Source organism: Erinaceus europaeus, chromosome X, assembly GCF_950295315.1.
Source record: "Erinaceus europaeus chromosome X, mEriEur2.1, whole genome shotgun sequence".
Lineage (NCBI taxonomy): Eukaryota > Metazoa > Chordata > Mammalia > Eulipotyphla > Erinaceidae > Erinaceus > Erinaceus europaeus.
The window spans coordinates 42,563,468-42,579,179 of NC_080185.1; the positions used below are offsets into that span (position 1 = coordinate 42,563,468).

At 44.0% G+C, this 15,712-nt stretch overlaps 1 protein-coding gene across 2 annotated transcripts in view; it reads left to right on the top strand.

Moving 5' to 3' along the window:
- LOC103125606 (A-kinase anchor protein 17B-like) overlaps positions 1 to 15,712 on the top strand; it is a 72,313-nt gene that overhangs the window by 37,318 nt on the left and 19,283 nt on the right. For both annotated transcript variants that reach the window (XM_060183467.1, XM_060183468.1), the window contains 2 exons: positions 7,825 to 8,599; positions 12,749 to 12,879. In XM_060183467.1, coding sequence (XP_060039450.1) covers positions 7,841 to 8,599; positions 12,749 to 12,879 — 890 coding nt within the window. In that variant the 5' untranslated portion in view covers positions 7,825 to 7,840. The remainder of the gene's footprint in view (positions 1 to 7,824; positions 8,600 to 12,748; positions 12,880 to 15,712) is intronic.

The window sequence follows — 15,712 nt, forward strand, 5'->3', positions numbered from 1 at the left end:
AAGAGACAGAAACAGCAACAGAGATACAGAGAGACACACACACACACACCAAGGCACCAAAGTGGGGAGGGGACCAGGCTTGCACTTAGGCCACATATGACAAAGCAGTGCACTAGCCAAATCAGCTACCTAGCCTGGCCCAGGGGTTTGTGATTTTTTTTTTTTTTTTTTTTGGTTTATGTGTGCAGCAGGGATTCAGTGGCATTTCATGTCTGGGAATGAATGACAATGTAAACATATGTGTAGTCAGTTAGCCATAGTAAGACAAACCACCCTCAGACAGAAGCCTCTTATTATTTCTCACAGGTATGTCGAACAGAAGTGCCATTTTGCTCAGGAGTGTTGAGGCCACTCCAGTGGGACTGACCTCACACGGGAGTGGGTGGTCATTGTTGAACTCACCAGAAGCGAATGTCATATGGCTTCCCATCCTCGTGCAGGCCAGTTCAGCTTTGTCCCCATGGGGTGATGGCTTTCCAGGAGAGCAAGTGTTACCTGAAACTTTGCTTTCATATTTTATTCATTTATATATTTTAGATAATGGCAGAGAAATTGAGAGAGGAGAGGGAGATAGGGAGGGAGAGAGACACCCGCAGCCCTGCTTCACTGCTCTTGAAGCCTCTCCACCCTTGTAGGTCGCGAACAGAGGCTAGAACCTGCTGGGCTAGCTTCGCGGGTTGGAGAGAGGACCAGGGACTCATGGCCGAGCTGGGAACGCAGTTCAATCTTTATTGATGAGGAATGCAGTGCAAGCTAGCTAATCTAATCTCTCTTCATTAGAAAGCCCTGTCCTTTATATCTCCTGAGGCAGAAGTGTCAGATTGGAGGAGGATGTACATAGGATAGGGGGTGGGGAGAAGGAAACAGCTATTGAACCAGTGGGGATTAAAAGGTGGAAAACAGGATGTGACTAGGAGAGGGGGCGGAGTGGAAAAGAGCTCGAATCAGTGGGGATTAAACCAGTGCAAACAAAACAATGATTATGTAAATAGACCACAGCATCAAGCAATGCAACAGAAGGGGTCTTAGAAGCAGAATTTAGAAGCAGACCAACATGAACCCAGGTCCTTGTGCATAGTAACTTGTGTGCCCAATTGGGTGCACCACCACCCAATGCCACTTTGTTTCTTCTTTTTATTTATTTATTTGTTTTCCCTTTTGTTGCCCTTGTTTTTTATTGGTGTTGTAGTTATTATTGTTGTTGTTACTGGTATCATCTTTTGTTAGCTAAAACAGAGAAATGGAGAGAGGAGGGAAAGACAGAGAGGGAGAGAAAGATAGACACCTGTAGACTTGCTTCGCTGCCTGTGAAAGGACCCCCTCTGCAGGTGGGGAGCTGGGGGCTCAAACTGAGATAGATCCTTATGCTGGTGCCTGTGCTTCGTGCCACGTGCGCTTAACCCTCTGTGCTACCCCCCCGACTCCTGCCACTTTGGTTTAGAAGTGGCATTCTGTTACTTTTGCCCCCTGCCATATTCTGCTGGCCAAGAAAAGGGCCAGTTCATACTTAAGGGCAGGGAAAAAATCGACTCCAGTTCTTACACTTTTTAAATAATATATTTACTTTAATGAGAGACATACAGATTATATATATATATATATATATATATATATATATAGAGAGAGAGAGAGAGAGAGAGAGAGAGAGAGGGGAGAGAGAGAGAGAGACCGAGAGACCCCAAGACCAGAGCACTGCTTATCTCTGGCTATTGGCATTTCTGGGGATTGAACCTGAGACTTTAGAGCTTCAGGCATGAAAGTCTTATAGAACCATTATGCTGTCTCCCTGGTCTTACTCCAGTTCTTGAGAGAGAGAGCTATCACTCAGCCACATAAAGGATCCAGGGAAAAGTAGAAATTGCAGGCATACAAACTGCCAGAACTCTGTAATGAAAGCTGTTGTACATGGTCACATTTATTATTTATTTATGTGTTTATTTATCAGAGTTAACAGAGAGAGGGAGCAGATCATCATTCTAGTACATGTGATTCTTAGGATCAAACTTGGAACTTCATGTTTAAATCCAAAATCTTACCCAGTGAGCCACTTTTTGAGCCATAGAATTCATCTTTTTTTAAAATTTATTTATAAAAAGGAAACACTGACAAAACCATAGGTTAAGAGGGGTACAACTCCACACAGTTCCCACCACCAGAACTCCATATCCCATCCCCTCCCTTGATAGCTTTCCTATTCTTTAACTCTCTGGGAGTATGGACCCAAGGTCATTGTGGGATGCAGAAGGTGGAAGGTCTGGCTTCTGTAATTGCTTCCCCGCTGAACATGGGCATTGACAGGTAGATCCATACTCCCAGCCTGCCTCTCTCTTTTCCTAGTGGGGCGGGGTTCTGGGGAATCAGAGCTCTTTTTAAGCCTTGTGCTTATTCCCACAATGTACTCATTGATTCAAATTGAAAAACAGAGTCAGGGAGTCGGGCGGTAGCACAGCGGGGTAAGCGCACATGACGCAAAGCACAAGGAACAGCGTAAGGATTCCAGTTTGAGCCCCTGGCTCTCCACCTGCAGGGGAGTCACTTCACAGGTGGTGAAGCAGATCTGCAGGTGTCTTAGCTTTCTCTTCCCCTCCTCTTTCCATTTCTCTCTGTCCTATCCAACAACAACATCATCAATAATAACTACAACAATAATAAAAACAACAAGGACAACAAAGGGAATAAATAAATAAATAAATATTTAAAAAAAGAAAGAAAAACAGAGTCATTCGAGTGGTCAGTGGTCTGGCTCCGTGGGCTGAGTACAAGGCTTGCATGTGGGAGGCCCAATGTTCAGTCCCTGGTGCCACAAGTAATGGAGCAGAGCAGCATTCTGATCTCTACAAATACATAGATAATTAAGTAGCTTTAAAATATATAGGGACTGGGGGAGTTGGGCTGTAGTGCAGTGGTCTAAGTGCACGTGGCACAAAGCACAAGGACCGGCGGAAGGATCCTGGTTCGAGGCCCCGGCTCCCACCTGCAGGAGAGTTGCTTCACAGGCGGTGAAGCAGGTCTGCAGGTGTATTATCTTTCTCTCCCCCTTGCCGGGAGCCGGCCCCAGTGAATTAAGAGTCCCTGAAGGAAAGGGGGAGTCAGCAAGATGGATCAAGTGAGAGACATATCAGCTGTTTAAAGTGCAGGAGAGAGATGTCTCTCTACCCTCTGTCTGCAGAGGTTTATTATTTAAACACTTTTTGCCCAGATGTAGTTGACATTATGTAAGAATATTTTCATTAACATCAAGGATACAGATGACATCATGTATAATTGTTTTCATTAACATCAGGAATAACCTTAAACAACATTATTATTATCATAGGTATGTTTTCCTTAGAAAGTTCCCTAGGTCTAGGTCATCCTGATCTCCCCTTGAAAGTTTCTTGGGTCTGGGGTAGCCTAAATCTCCCCTTGAAAATTTCCTGGTTCTGGGGTAGCCTAAATCTTCCCTTGAAAGTTTCCTTGGTCTGGAGTAGTCTGAATTTCCCCTTGAAAGTTCCCTTGAAATGACCATCTGTGTTTTGACCAGCTCCCTGTTCTGACCTTCTGTATGAATAAACATTTTTCTCTGGAGCTAAATCTAATAGCTTTTATTTTTAATCTTGAGTCTAACTAGATCATAGTAAGCTGTCCACCTAAAGAAATCTTTTGCTGTAAAGTAAGAACACACCATGGGGGCTCTTTTCTGGTTAGCCTTTGCATATATGAAAGTTCACTGACTTCTAGCTAATGAAAGTTGACTTACTTCCACCCATATATCCTAACATTAGCTATTTAAGTACACAACCTAATTTAACTCATCATGGATGCCTATAAGTGGAAGCAGGGGGTTTGTGTGTGGGGGTAAGCAATAGGGCCTCTTTATATTTAGATGGAGATCACAGTCTGCCACTCATGCTACAAGCTTTTGGTCTGAGTCCAGCTAATTGAGAAGCTATAGTGGTGACAAGTAGCTCTTTTTCTGAAAGCCTCCCAATGGGTACAGCAGCTTCAGCTCCTAGGCCATGTTTAGTCTTGTCATGCTCACTGCCATGATTGTTGTCACAGTGTACTTCCCCTGGGGATCTCTTTCTCTAGTCCCCAGGTAATGTTTGTGTATTTGCAGTATAGCCAATGAGTCCTCAAGTTATCAATGTAATTAAAAACAAATATTTTCAGTTTAGTCTAGAACTTCCCACTCTGCAGTAGGTTCCGGTCTGTTGGACTTTGGCAACAGACATGACGTCACCTCCGCCATTACACAAAAAGGATGAATAGTTTCCATCCAGTCCTGGCTTGCTCAGACTTTGTCTGACAGCAGCCATGACATCGCCTCCACCGTCTCATCTCTGTCTTCCCTTCCTCTCTCCATTTCTCTCTGTCCTATCTAACAATTATAGCATCAACAACAACAGTAGTAACTACAACAACAATAAAAAAAGATATAGGGACTGGACAGTGCTGCATCTAGTCAAGAACACACATCACTGTGCGTGAGGACCCAAGTTCAATTCCCTGGTCCCTATCTGTGTGTGTGTGTGTGTGGGGGGGATGTTTCATAAATGCTAGATCAATGCAGCATGTCTCTCTTTCCTCCTCTCCCTCTCTACCTCAGTCTCACCCTCTATTAAAAATAAAAGAAAGCAGAAACAAAAGGATGAATATGGGATGATCTCACTCATAGGCAGAAGTTGAAAAACAAGATCAGAAGGGGAAAACACTAAGCAGAACTTGGACTGGAGCTGGTGTATTGCACCAAAGTAAAAGACTCTGGGGTGGGGGGAAGGGTTCAGGTTCTGGAACATGATGGTAGAGGAGGACCTAGTGGGGGTTGTATTGTTAGGTAGAAATGTTATGCATGTACAAACTATTGTATTTTTACTGTAGACTGTAAACCATTAATCCCCTAATAAAGAAATTAAAAATAATAATAATAAAGAAAAGGATTGAGATGGTAGTGGAACCATGTAGGCACTGAGACCCAGTGATTACACTGGTGACAAAAAAGACAAAAATAACTTAAGTAATTAGAGTCTCTCTTGAAATTTCCAGTGGGGGCATTATAAGCCAATTAGAATATTAGTTGTTTATTTTTAGATAGAGACAGGGAGGGAGAGAGAGAGAGAGAGAAAGAGGGAGAGGGAGAGAGAGACAGAGGGAGAAAGAGAGAGAGACATAAAGTACTGCTCAACTCGTGTATTGCAATGTCAAGGATTGATCCTGGGGCCTCTGGGATCTCAGACATTCAAACTCTATGCTCTGACACTGAGCTGTCTCCCTCACCCTTAGTTTATTCTTTTTTATTATTGTTGTTATCACTATCATTATTTAGTTTTATTTGTTTGAGAGTATAGAAATTGAGGAGACAGGGTGATAGAGAGGGAGAGAGAAAGAGAGACACCTGCAGACCTGCTTCACTGCTCATGAAGCTTTCCTTTTACAGGTGGGGAGTGGGGGCTAGAACCTGGGTCTTCACACCCAGGGTAATGTATGTGCTCAGCCAGTTGTGCCACCACCCAGCCTAGTTTATTCTTTATTGAAAGTATTTATTAACACATGAGTGGACGAAGGAGAGAAAGAGCCAGATCATCACTCACTCTGACAAAAGTGATGGCAGGGATCATCATTTTTTAAAACAATTTTTTGTATTTATTTTCCCTTTTGTTGCCTTTGTTTTTCATTGTTGTTGTAGTTATTATTGTTATTATTGTTGTTGTTATTGTACAGAACAGAGAGAAATGGAGAGAGGAGGGGAAGACAGAGAGGGGGAGAGGACGATAGACACCTGCAGACCTCTTCACCGCCTGTGAAGGGACTACTTTACAGGTGGGGAGCTGGGGACTCGAACTGGGATCCTTCCACCAGTCCTTGCGCTTCGTGCCATGTGCCCATAACCCGCTACGCTACAGCCCAACTCCCCATCATTTTTTTTTTTTCATCACTAGGCTTTCACTGCTCTGGAGGTGGCGGGGTGGGGGAGGGAGAGAGAGAGAGAGAGAGAGAGAGAGAGAGAGAGAGAGGGAAGAGACCATAACACTGAAACTTCCCGCAGTGTACCTAGGGACTCAAACATGGGTCACACACCTGGCAAAGCAGGCACCCTCCCAGGTGAGCTCTCTCTCCTGTCCCTTAGCCTACTTGTGATAGTCATTCTTAGTTATGGGGATTTTCATAATTTCTAAATATCAGTTATGATACCAGAATTTCACAACTGACCTTTTTTTTTTTCTTTTTTTCCTTTCTTTCCTTCTTTTTTTTTTTTTTTTTTTTGCATCCAGGGTTATCACTGGGGCTCATTGCCAGCACTACGAATCCACTGCTCCTGGCTATTTTTTTTCCCATTTTGTTGCCCTTGTTGTCACCCTTGTTTTGGTTGTTATTGTTATTGTTGTTATAGCCGTTGTTGCTGCTGGATAGCACTGAGAGAAATGGAGAGAGGAGGGGAAGACAGGGGGGAGAGTAAGATAGACACTTTGCAGAGCTGCTTTACCGATTGTGAAGTGACTCCCCTGCAGGTGGGGAGCCAGGGGCTCAAACCTGGATCCTTCTGCTAGTCCTTGTGCTTTGCACCACCTGTGCTTAACCCGCTGTGCTACCACCCAGCTCCTTACAATTGACCTTTTCTAAGATCATTTAAATGATTACAATAATCCTGAGTTTTTGCAGTCAATCCAAAAGCAATAGTCTAAGATGTTGCAAACAAAGATAGCACCTCTGAAACAATTGGAAGGCATGACAACTTGATTGATTTCTTTTTTGTTGCCTCCAAGGTTATCGCTGGGACTCAGTGCTCCTGGAGGCCAATTTTTCCCCTCAATTTTTGTTGCCCTTGTTGTTGTTATTGTTACTGCTGTTGTTGTTGTTGGATAGGAAAGAGAAAAATCAAGAGAGGAGGGGAAGACAGAGGGGGAAAGAAAGACATCTGCAGACCTGCTTCACCACTTGTGAAGCAACACCCCTGTAGGTGGGGAGCTGAGGGCTCAAACTGGGATCCTTGTGCCGGTCCTTGCATGTGTACTTAACCCAGTGCCCCACTGCCCGCCCCCTAACTTGATTGCTTTTAATCACAATCCTGTGTTGAATGTGTTAAAATATTCTCTGCAACTTTTGAACTGTGACTTTAAATTAAGTAATAAAAATAAATAACCATTGATAGAAGTTTTGCAATTCAGCACATCTTAATTTTTCTCTTGAAAGAATTGAGTGTTGACTCCTATTTGTGTTGCAAATTACAGTAAGCTCACTTTTTTTTTTCATTTTTCTCTTGAGATGTTATCTTTGGAGAAAGAGACCAGGTGTATTCTCATACTATGCTAGTTCAGTATTGCTGTCCTAAGAATTTCTAGAACCTAGTATATTTGGTCTTGTCTTTGATAACCATTAAGAGGACAGTCCAGGGGCTGGGCAGTGATATACTTGCTTGAGCAAACACAAGGGCCCAAGTTCAAGCCTACCCCCCTATTTCTTACCTGCTGGGTGGAAGCTTCACGAGCAATGAAATAGTGTTTCAGATCTCTCTCTCTCTCTCTCCTCTCTCTTTGTATCTTCCCTTCATTGCTCAATTTCTCTCTATCCTATCAAATTAAAAATAAATCTTAAAAATAAAATAAATCAAAAATGGCAGTCCAAAATAGTGCATGACCTCACTGACAATGATTCTCACTGACACAAGAAACTTAAGAAGTCAAATTCTTGGTGTATTTTATGTGAAGACACGTCTGATTGGAGTAGTTGTTTAATATACATAAGCACACACCTACACAAATGTGTGTGTGTGTGTGTGTGTGTGTGTGTGTGTGTGTGTGTGTGTGTTGACCCTTACATATAGAATGTTGTCTTGTGCCCTCTAAGGTATCCGGAGGCTACCATGACCATCACAGTAGTGTACGACAACTCTGAGGTAACCGAGCTCTGTGCAGCTCAGCACCTCTACCTCAAGCCCATCGCCAAGCTGATGATCAATGTGTTGCTCCCTGAGTGCACAGAGCCCATGAGGCCCTTCTCCAACTGGGAAGTCCTTGACAAGCTCAAGAGCCTCATCTGCCCTGACCAGTTCACCACCGTCCGGCTCTCCAAGAGCACGAAGGACTTCATCTTATTCGAGGGAGAGGCAGAGACACAGAGACTGATTCAGATCTTCAAGACCAGGTTACATGGGAAGTTCATCAAGCTCAACGGCCTGAAGACTGACCTGAAGGTGGTGGCCACAGATGCCCAGGGAGAGTGGGAGCACTTCCCCAAAGACAGGGGGGAGCAGGATTGGAGCGATGAGGAGGAGGAGGAACAGGACCTGGAGAAGAGCCCAGATTCCATCTACTTTGAAGGTTTACCCTGCAAGTGGTTTGCACCCAAAGGTTCCAGTGGGGAGAAGCCCTGTGAAGAGATCCTCCGGGTGGTCTTTGAGAGCTTCGGGAAGATCAAGAACGTGGACATCCCTATGCTCGACCCCTACAGGGAGGTGATGACAGATGGCAGCTGTGGAGGCTTTAACATGGGCTTGCAGACCTTCGAGGCCTTCATCCAGTATCAGGAATCCACAGACTTCGTGAGGGCCATGGATTCCCTTCAGGGGATGAAGCTATTGCTTAAAGGTGATGATGGCAAAGCTCTGGCCTGTAACATTAAGGTAAGGAGGCTCTTGTTTCCAGCTGCTCAAATGCTCCTGAGTACGTGCCGCGCAGGGAAATCTCCAGAATAGAGACTCTGACCCAGTGAAATACATAATCAGCTGCTAATGGGAAGGTTTGTGTTAGCATCACTCAGTGGGTTAGGAAGAAAGATCAAAAAAAGCAAAAACATACCTGTATGATGACCTGTGTTCAAGCCTCAACTCCCCACCTGTGTGTGTGTGTGGGGGGGGTGCTTTATGAGTAGTGAAGCAGTGGTGCAGGTATCTCTCATTCTCTAGTCCCATTTCCTCTTGATTTCTTCTTGTCTCTGTAAGAAAAAAAATAGCAAAGGGGTCAGGTGGTGGCACACCTGGTTGAGCAAACACATTACAGTGTGCAAGGAGCTCCCTGTTTCCACCTGTAGGGTGTATAGCGGGGAAACTTCAGTGTTGCAGGTCTGTCTGTCTGTCTATCCATCTATCTTGTATCATTTAAAAAAAAATCATTTATTTGTTATTGGATAGAGACAGAAATTGAATGGGGAGGGGGGAGATAGACAGAGAGACATCTTTAGCCCTGCTTCACCACTCATGAAGCTTTTCCCCTGCAGGTGGGTACCAGGGGCTTGAACCCAGGTCCTGTCATATTGTAGTATATGTGCTTAACTAGGTGTGCCACCACCTGGCCCCTTCTCTCTTCTATCTGTGTCTCCCTTCCCTCTTAATTTCTGTCTCTATCCAAAATAAATAACTTTAGAGAGGAAAAAAAAAAAGGAGAACAAAAGACTGCCAGGAGCAGCGGATTTGTTGTGCAGGTACAATAATGCCAGTGGTAAAAACAAATGAACAAACTAATATAATCCAGCTACCAGGCATGTTGCCAGCTGTGGGTTTAACGGCTGTTAAAACCTGGGAGTCTGGGGCTGCCAAAGCTGCTCGCCTGGAGGGTGCACCTGCTTTGCCAAGTGTGTGACCTGTGTTCAGTCCCATCCACTACTGCATTGGAGGAAGCTTCAGTGTTGTGATCTCTCTGTCTGTCTGTCTATCTCTTTATTTGTGGAATGTCACCCTGGAGTGATAAATCCCCATAACAACAGCAGCAGAAGAAGGAGAAGGAGAAGAAGAAGAAGAAAGAAGAACGAAGGAGGAGGAGAAGAAGAGGAAGAAGTAGAAGAAGAGGAAGAAGAAAGATCTAGGGCTCTACCTTAGCTTCTTGAGAGAGAAGAAGAAGTATAAGAAGGAGAAGAAGGAGAAGGAGAGGGAGAAAGATCTAGGACTCTGCCTTAGCTTCTTGAGAGTATTAAGGAACTATTCATGGTTTACGGTGGTGCAGGGGATTGAACTTGGGCTTTTGGAGCCTCAGGCATAAGAGTCTTTTTGCATAACCATTATGCTATCTACACCCTCCCCCCTTTTTTTACCACCAGGATTATTGCTGGGGCTCAATGCCAGCACTATGTAACCACCACTCACGGCAGCCATTTTTCCTTTATTTTTTTCTTATTTTATTTGATAGGATAGACACAGGGAGGAGAGGGGGTGATAGGGAGGGAAAGAGAAAGACATCTGCAGCCCTGCTCCACCACTCGTGAAGCTTCCCCGCCTGCAAGTGGGGAGCGGGACTTCAACCCAGGTCCTTACATGTAGTAATGTTTGCACTCAACCGAGTGCACCACTGCCCGGCCCTAGATTCTTCGTGGTCTTATAGTACTAACCACATATGCTTATTCAACTTCTTTCCTTCCTTCCTTCCTTCCTTCCTTCCTTCCTTCCTTCCTTCCTTCCTTCCTTCCTTCTTCCTTCCTTCTTCCCTCCCTCCCTCCCTCCCTTCCTTCCTTCCTTTTTTTTTTTTTTTTTTTACCAGAGCGCTGCTCAGCTCTTGCTTATGGAGGTGCGGTTTGATTGAACCTGGGACCTTGGAGCCTCAAGCATGAGAGTCTTTTTGCTTAACCAGTGTGCTATTTCCCTCATCCTATGCTTATTCAGTATGCTAAGTGGCTGAGAGAAGAGTATACAGCTAGAAACCATAGAGAGAGCAGCTTAGTCCCTCTTTACTCTTAAGGTCACAGCTTCTACACGATCTAGGTAAACTAGTAAGACATAACCACAACACACTTGGATACCTCTTTCAAAATCAGTTTGTCAATCTAGTCACGTCACCGCACTGATGCCTGAGTACTTGGGAATCTCTTTGTTGAAGATGAAACCCAGCATAGCAAAGGATGCAACTTAACCTTCCTTTTCCTCTAGCATGGACTTGAACGTTCAGCTTTAGTAGCTGTATATGTGTGTGTGTGTGTGAGAGAGAGAAAGTCTATATGTGCAAAGCTAGTTATGTTAAAAAAGAGTGCATTCTTTTTTAAAAAAGATTTACTTTAAATTTTTTAAATTATTTATTTATTCCCTTTTTGTTGCCCTTGTTGTTTTATTGTTGTTGTTATTGATGTCGTTGTTGTTGGGTAGGACAGAGAGAAATGTAGAGAGGAGGGTAAAACAGAGGGGGAGAGAAAGTTAGACACCTGTAGACCTGCTTCACTGCCTGTGAAGCGACTACCTGCAGGTGGGGAGCCAGGGGCTCGAACCGGGATCCTTCCAACAGTTCTTGCGCTTTGCTCCACGAGCACTTAACCCGCTGCACTATCACCCGACTCCCAAAGATTTACTTTTGTAACACAAGGGAGAGGGAGGGAAAGACCTCTCCCAGAGCATCACTCTGGCACTTATGATGCTGAGAATTGAACTTGGGACCTCATGCTTGAGAGTCCAATGCTCTATCTACTGTGCCACCTCCCTGGTATGCTAAAAAGTACTGTTTTTTTTTGGTTTTTTTTGCCTTCAGGATTATTGATGGGGCTTGGTGCCTACATTATGAAGCCACTTCTCTTGGAGGCCATTTTCCCCATTTTGTTGCCCTTGTTGTTGGCGCTTGTTTTTGTTGTTATTGTTGTCATAGCTGTTGTTGGATAGGACAGAGAGAGATCAAGAAGGATGGCAAGACAGAGAGGGGGTGAGAAAGATACCTGAAGACCTGCTTCACTGCTTGCAAAGCGACCCTCTGAAGGTGTGGAGCTGGGGGACAACTGTGATCCTTACTCTGATCCTTGCACTTTGCACCATGCGCGCTTAACCTGCTGCACTACCATCTAGTTCCTGGAACTTTTTTTTTTTAGTTGCCACCAGGGTTATCACTGGGGTGCAGTGCCTATGTGATGACTCTTTCACTCCTGGTCACCATTTTTTCCCTTTCATCTGTTGATAGAGGCAGACAGAAATTGAGCAGGAAGGGGGAGAGAAAAGGAGAGGCACCGACAGCACTGTTCCACTGCTCGTGAAATTTCCCTCCCACAGGTGGGGACAGGAGACTTGAACCAGTTACTGTGCACAATCGTGTGTGTTCTACTAGGTTCACCATCACCTGGCCCCTGCCACCTTTTATTGTGTTTTATTTACCTATTTAGTTTTGCCACATGGACTATCACAGGGGCTTGGTACCTGCATGACTCTACCATTCCCAGTGGCCATTTTTTGAGAGGGTGAAAGAAAGACGGGGGAAGGGGGCGAGAGCTGCAATACAGCTCCACCATTCATGAAGCTTCTTCCCCCCCCCCACCCCCACAGGTGGGGACTGAAGACTTGAACCCAGGTCCTCAAGTATGATAACATACGCACTCTACCAGGTGTGCCACCACCTCCCTTTATTTTCCAAGCCAGTCTATCCCCAGTGCCTAGACATGCTTTTCACCCTGTGGTTCACCAAGTGGCCAAACCATCATTAGAGTCAGATCATGTATCTCACTTAAAAAGAACACACACACACACACACACACACACACACACACACACACACACACACACACCAGCTCAGTTGATCTTTGCAACAAGTCAGATAGATGGTGCTCCTGTTCTTCCAGGTCTGTGTGCTGATAGCACGGTGCTGTGATGTCACTATGACTATAATGGGTTTCATCCACAGGGATTCTGAAGCCTGCAGTGTCACTGGGCAAGCTGTGAAGCAGCCTCAGAGCAGTATGGGAGCTAGGCTGGGCTGATGGGTGGACAGTCCTTCCTCACTTGGCTTTGAATGGCCAGCTGTCACCTCTGGGACCTGGGACCTGCCAGGGCAGCTGGCTACCTTTTCTAATAGGATTTTATGTTGTTTGGGGACAGGTGATGTTTGACACTTCCAAACACTTCAGTGAAGGGGCTATAAGGAGGCGAAATCAGGAGAGGCTGAAATTGCAAGAGTTGGAGGAGGAGAGAAAGAAAGAGAAGAAGAGACAAGAGCAAGAGGCTGAAAGGTGAGGGGACCAGCTTAACAAAGGAGTTGTGCTACTTTTGATTTCGATATCTGGGATGGGAAGAGATCTTTCTTTTTATTTATTTTTATTTATTTTTATTTATTTTTAAATTTATTTATTTATTTTATTTTATTTTTATTTTATTTATTTATTTTTATTTACTTATTTATTTTTAAAATTTTTATTTAAGAAAGGATTAATGAACAAAAACATAAGGTAGGAGGGGTACAACTCCACACAATTCCCACCACCCAGTCCCCATAACCCACCCCCTCCCATGATAGCTTTCCCATTCTCTAGCCCTCTGGGAGTATGGACCCAGGGTCGTTGAGGGTTGCAGAAGGTAGAAGGTCTGGCTTCTGTAATTGCTTCCCCGCTGAACATGGGTATTGACTGGTTGGTCCATACTCCCAGTCTGCCTCTCTCTTTCCCTAGTAAGGTGTGTCTCTGGGGAAGCTGAGCTCCAGGACACATTGGTGGGGTCTTCAATCCAGGGAAGCCTGGCCAGCATCCTGGTGGCATCTGGAACCTGGTGATTGAAAAGAGAGTTAACATACCAAGCCAAACAATTTGTTGAGCAATCATGGATCCCAAGCTTGGAATAGTGGAGAGGAAGAGTTAGGGAGGTACTCACTGCAAACTCTAGTGTACTTCTGCTTTCAGGTATATATTTTGCAGTAGTTTATGGGTACGTGTGAACATAAGCTCTCTCTCACCGAAACTGGTGTATATCTAGGTTATGGGACTTTGTTAGAAAGTGAACTACCTGAGATGAAATTAGAGTGTACTATAAAAGGAAAGGTCTCACCCGAGTAATGAAGCTGAAGGGTTGTCATTCCACACGTGAAGTCTCTGGACACAGTCTGAGGTGAAGCATGTTGAGGTGGCAATCACTGCGTTGGTTAGGTTGTGATCGGCAGATGCAATATTATTTGGTTTGGATTGGGAGATGCATACGGGAAAGTGGGCCCTATCCAAGGGTTCCAGGACTGGGGGAAGTAGAGGCTCTATAGTGGAGATGTGAGGTTCCTGCTGTCTTAGGGTTCAAAAAGACAATCGATAGTTAATGTTATCATCACATTATTTGGTAATTGGGTTAACTTTGAAAAGTCCTTTTGTTATGGTTTGCTGTACAGTATCCAGTATCTTGTATATAGCTGTGCTATTGAATGCTTCTAATCTGCTTGGTCTAGGCTTTTGAGAGAGTCCACATATCAAATACACAGCCTATATATTAAAAAGATTCAGTTTGTGTTTTGAGAAACTTTGAGACATACAATTGATTTCCCCCCTCTCATATTAATTAACTACTGATTTATATGTCTACATTTTGCTAGGAGTGTACATAAACACCATTCCCACCACCAAAGGACTGTGACCCATCCCTCCCGCCCACTCCCACCCCCCACTGGCCCAGGAAGCTGCATGTCTACCCCTCACCACTGGGTTTTTACTTTGGTGCCCTACTTACAATTTGATCCGGTCCTGCTTTTAGTTTCCCTTTCAGATCTTCTTAATCAACTTCTGTTGATGAGTGAGTGGGATCATCCCATAATCATCTTTATCTTTCTGACTTAGTTCACTTAACATAATTCCTTCTAGCTCTATCCAAGATGGGTCAGAGAAGGTGGGTTCATTGTTTTTGATAGCTGCATAGTATTCCATTGTGTATATATACCCCAGCTTTCTCAGCCACTCATCTGTTGTTGGGCACCTGGGTTGTTTCCAGGTTTTAGCTATTATGAATTGTGCTGCTATGAACATAGGAGTACACACCTCTTTTTGGTTGGGTGTTATGGAGTCCTTGGGGTATAACCCCAGGAGAGGAATTACTGGATCATATGGAAGGTCCATGTCTAGCCTTGTGAGAGTTTTCCAGACTGCTCTCCACAGAGGCTGTACCAATTTACATTCCCACCAGCAATGTAAAAGGGTTCCTCTGTCCCCACATCCTCTCCAGCATTTGTTGCTGCTGTCCTTTTTGATGTATGCCATTCTTAACAGGAGTGAGGTGGTACTCTCTGTGCCTCTTGAACCTTGATATCCTTTCTGTTATTCAGGTCTGGGAAGTTTTCTTGTATTATTTCCTCTAGAATGTTTGCTTCCCCTTCCTCTCTTTCTTCCTCTGGCAGGCCAATTATACGAATGTTACTTCTTTTGAGATCATCCCATATGTCTCTGTTGTTGTTTTCAGTGTCTCTCAATCTCTTTTTAAGCTCTTTCACCTCTTTCTTCGTTTTCTCTAACTCATCCTCTGTCTGACTAATTCTGTTTTCTGCTTCTGTTAGTCTGCTTTCCCTTGCCTCAGCTTCTTTCTTCATTACAGCTATTTCAGCTTTCAGTTCTCTAATTGTCTCAATCAGTATTTTCCTTGGGGGTCTCAACTGTTGTTTCCCTAATACTGCCATTCCTTTCCTCCAATGTTGTTTTCATTTCTGTGATTAATAAGTTTATTATTGCTTGCATACTTTTCTTATCTATGGTTACTTCTGGCTGATTTGTAGTTTCTTCTGGGCTCTTATCTTCATTCATTGAAGTAGCAGTTTTATTTGTTTTTGATCTACCCATTTTTTTATTTATGTGTTTCTTTTTTTTATGCTCTGTTGTTCCTCAGTTGTTGTGTCTTGAGTACAAGTAACACTGTACTAAATACCTTTATGACAATTGCACTCACCAACCTCCGGAATTACAGTAGCAACCGAAGTAAGTATTGAAGTAGTTTAATCGTTACCAGTTAGCCAAACAATTTCTCCAGTCCGTGAAAAAATAGTAACCAAATCCCAGTGAAGAAAGAGAAAAGAAAGAGAGGATAGCAAGAATAGACAGTTATGCA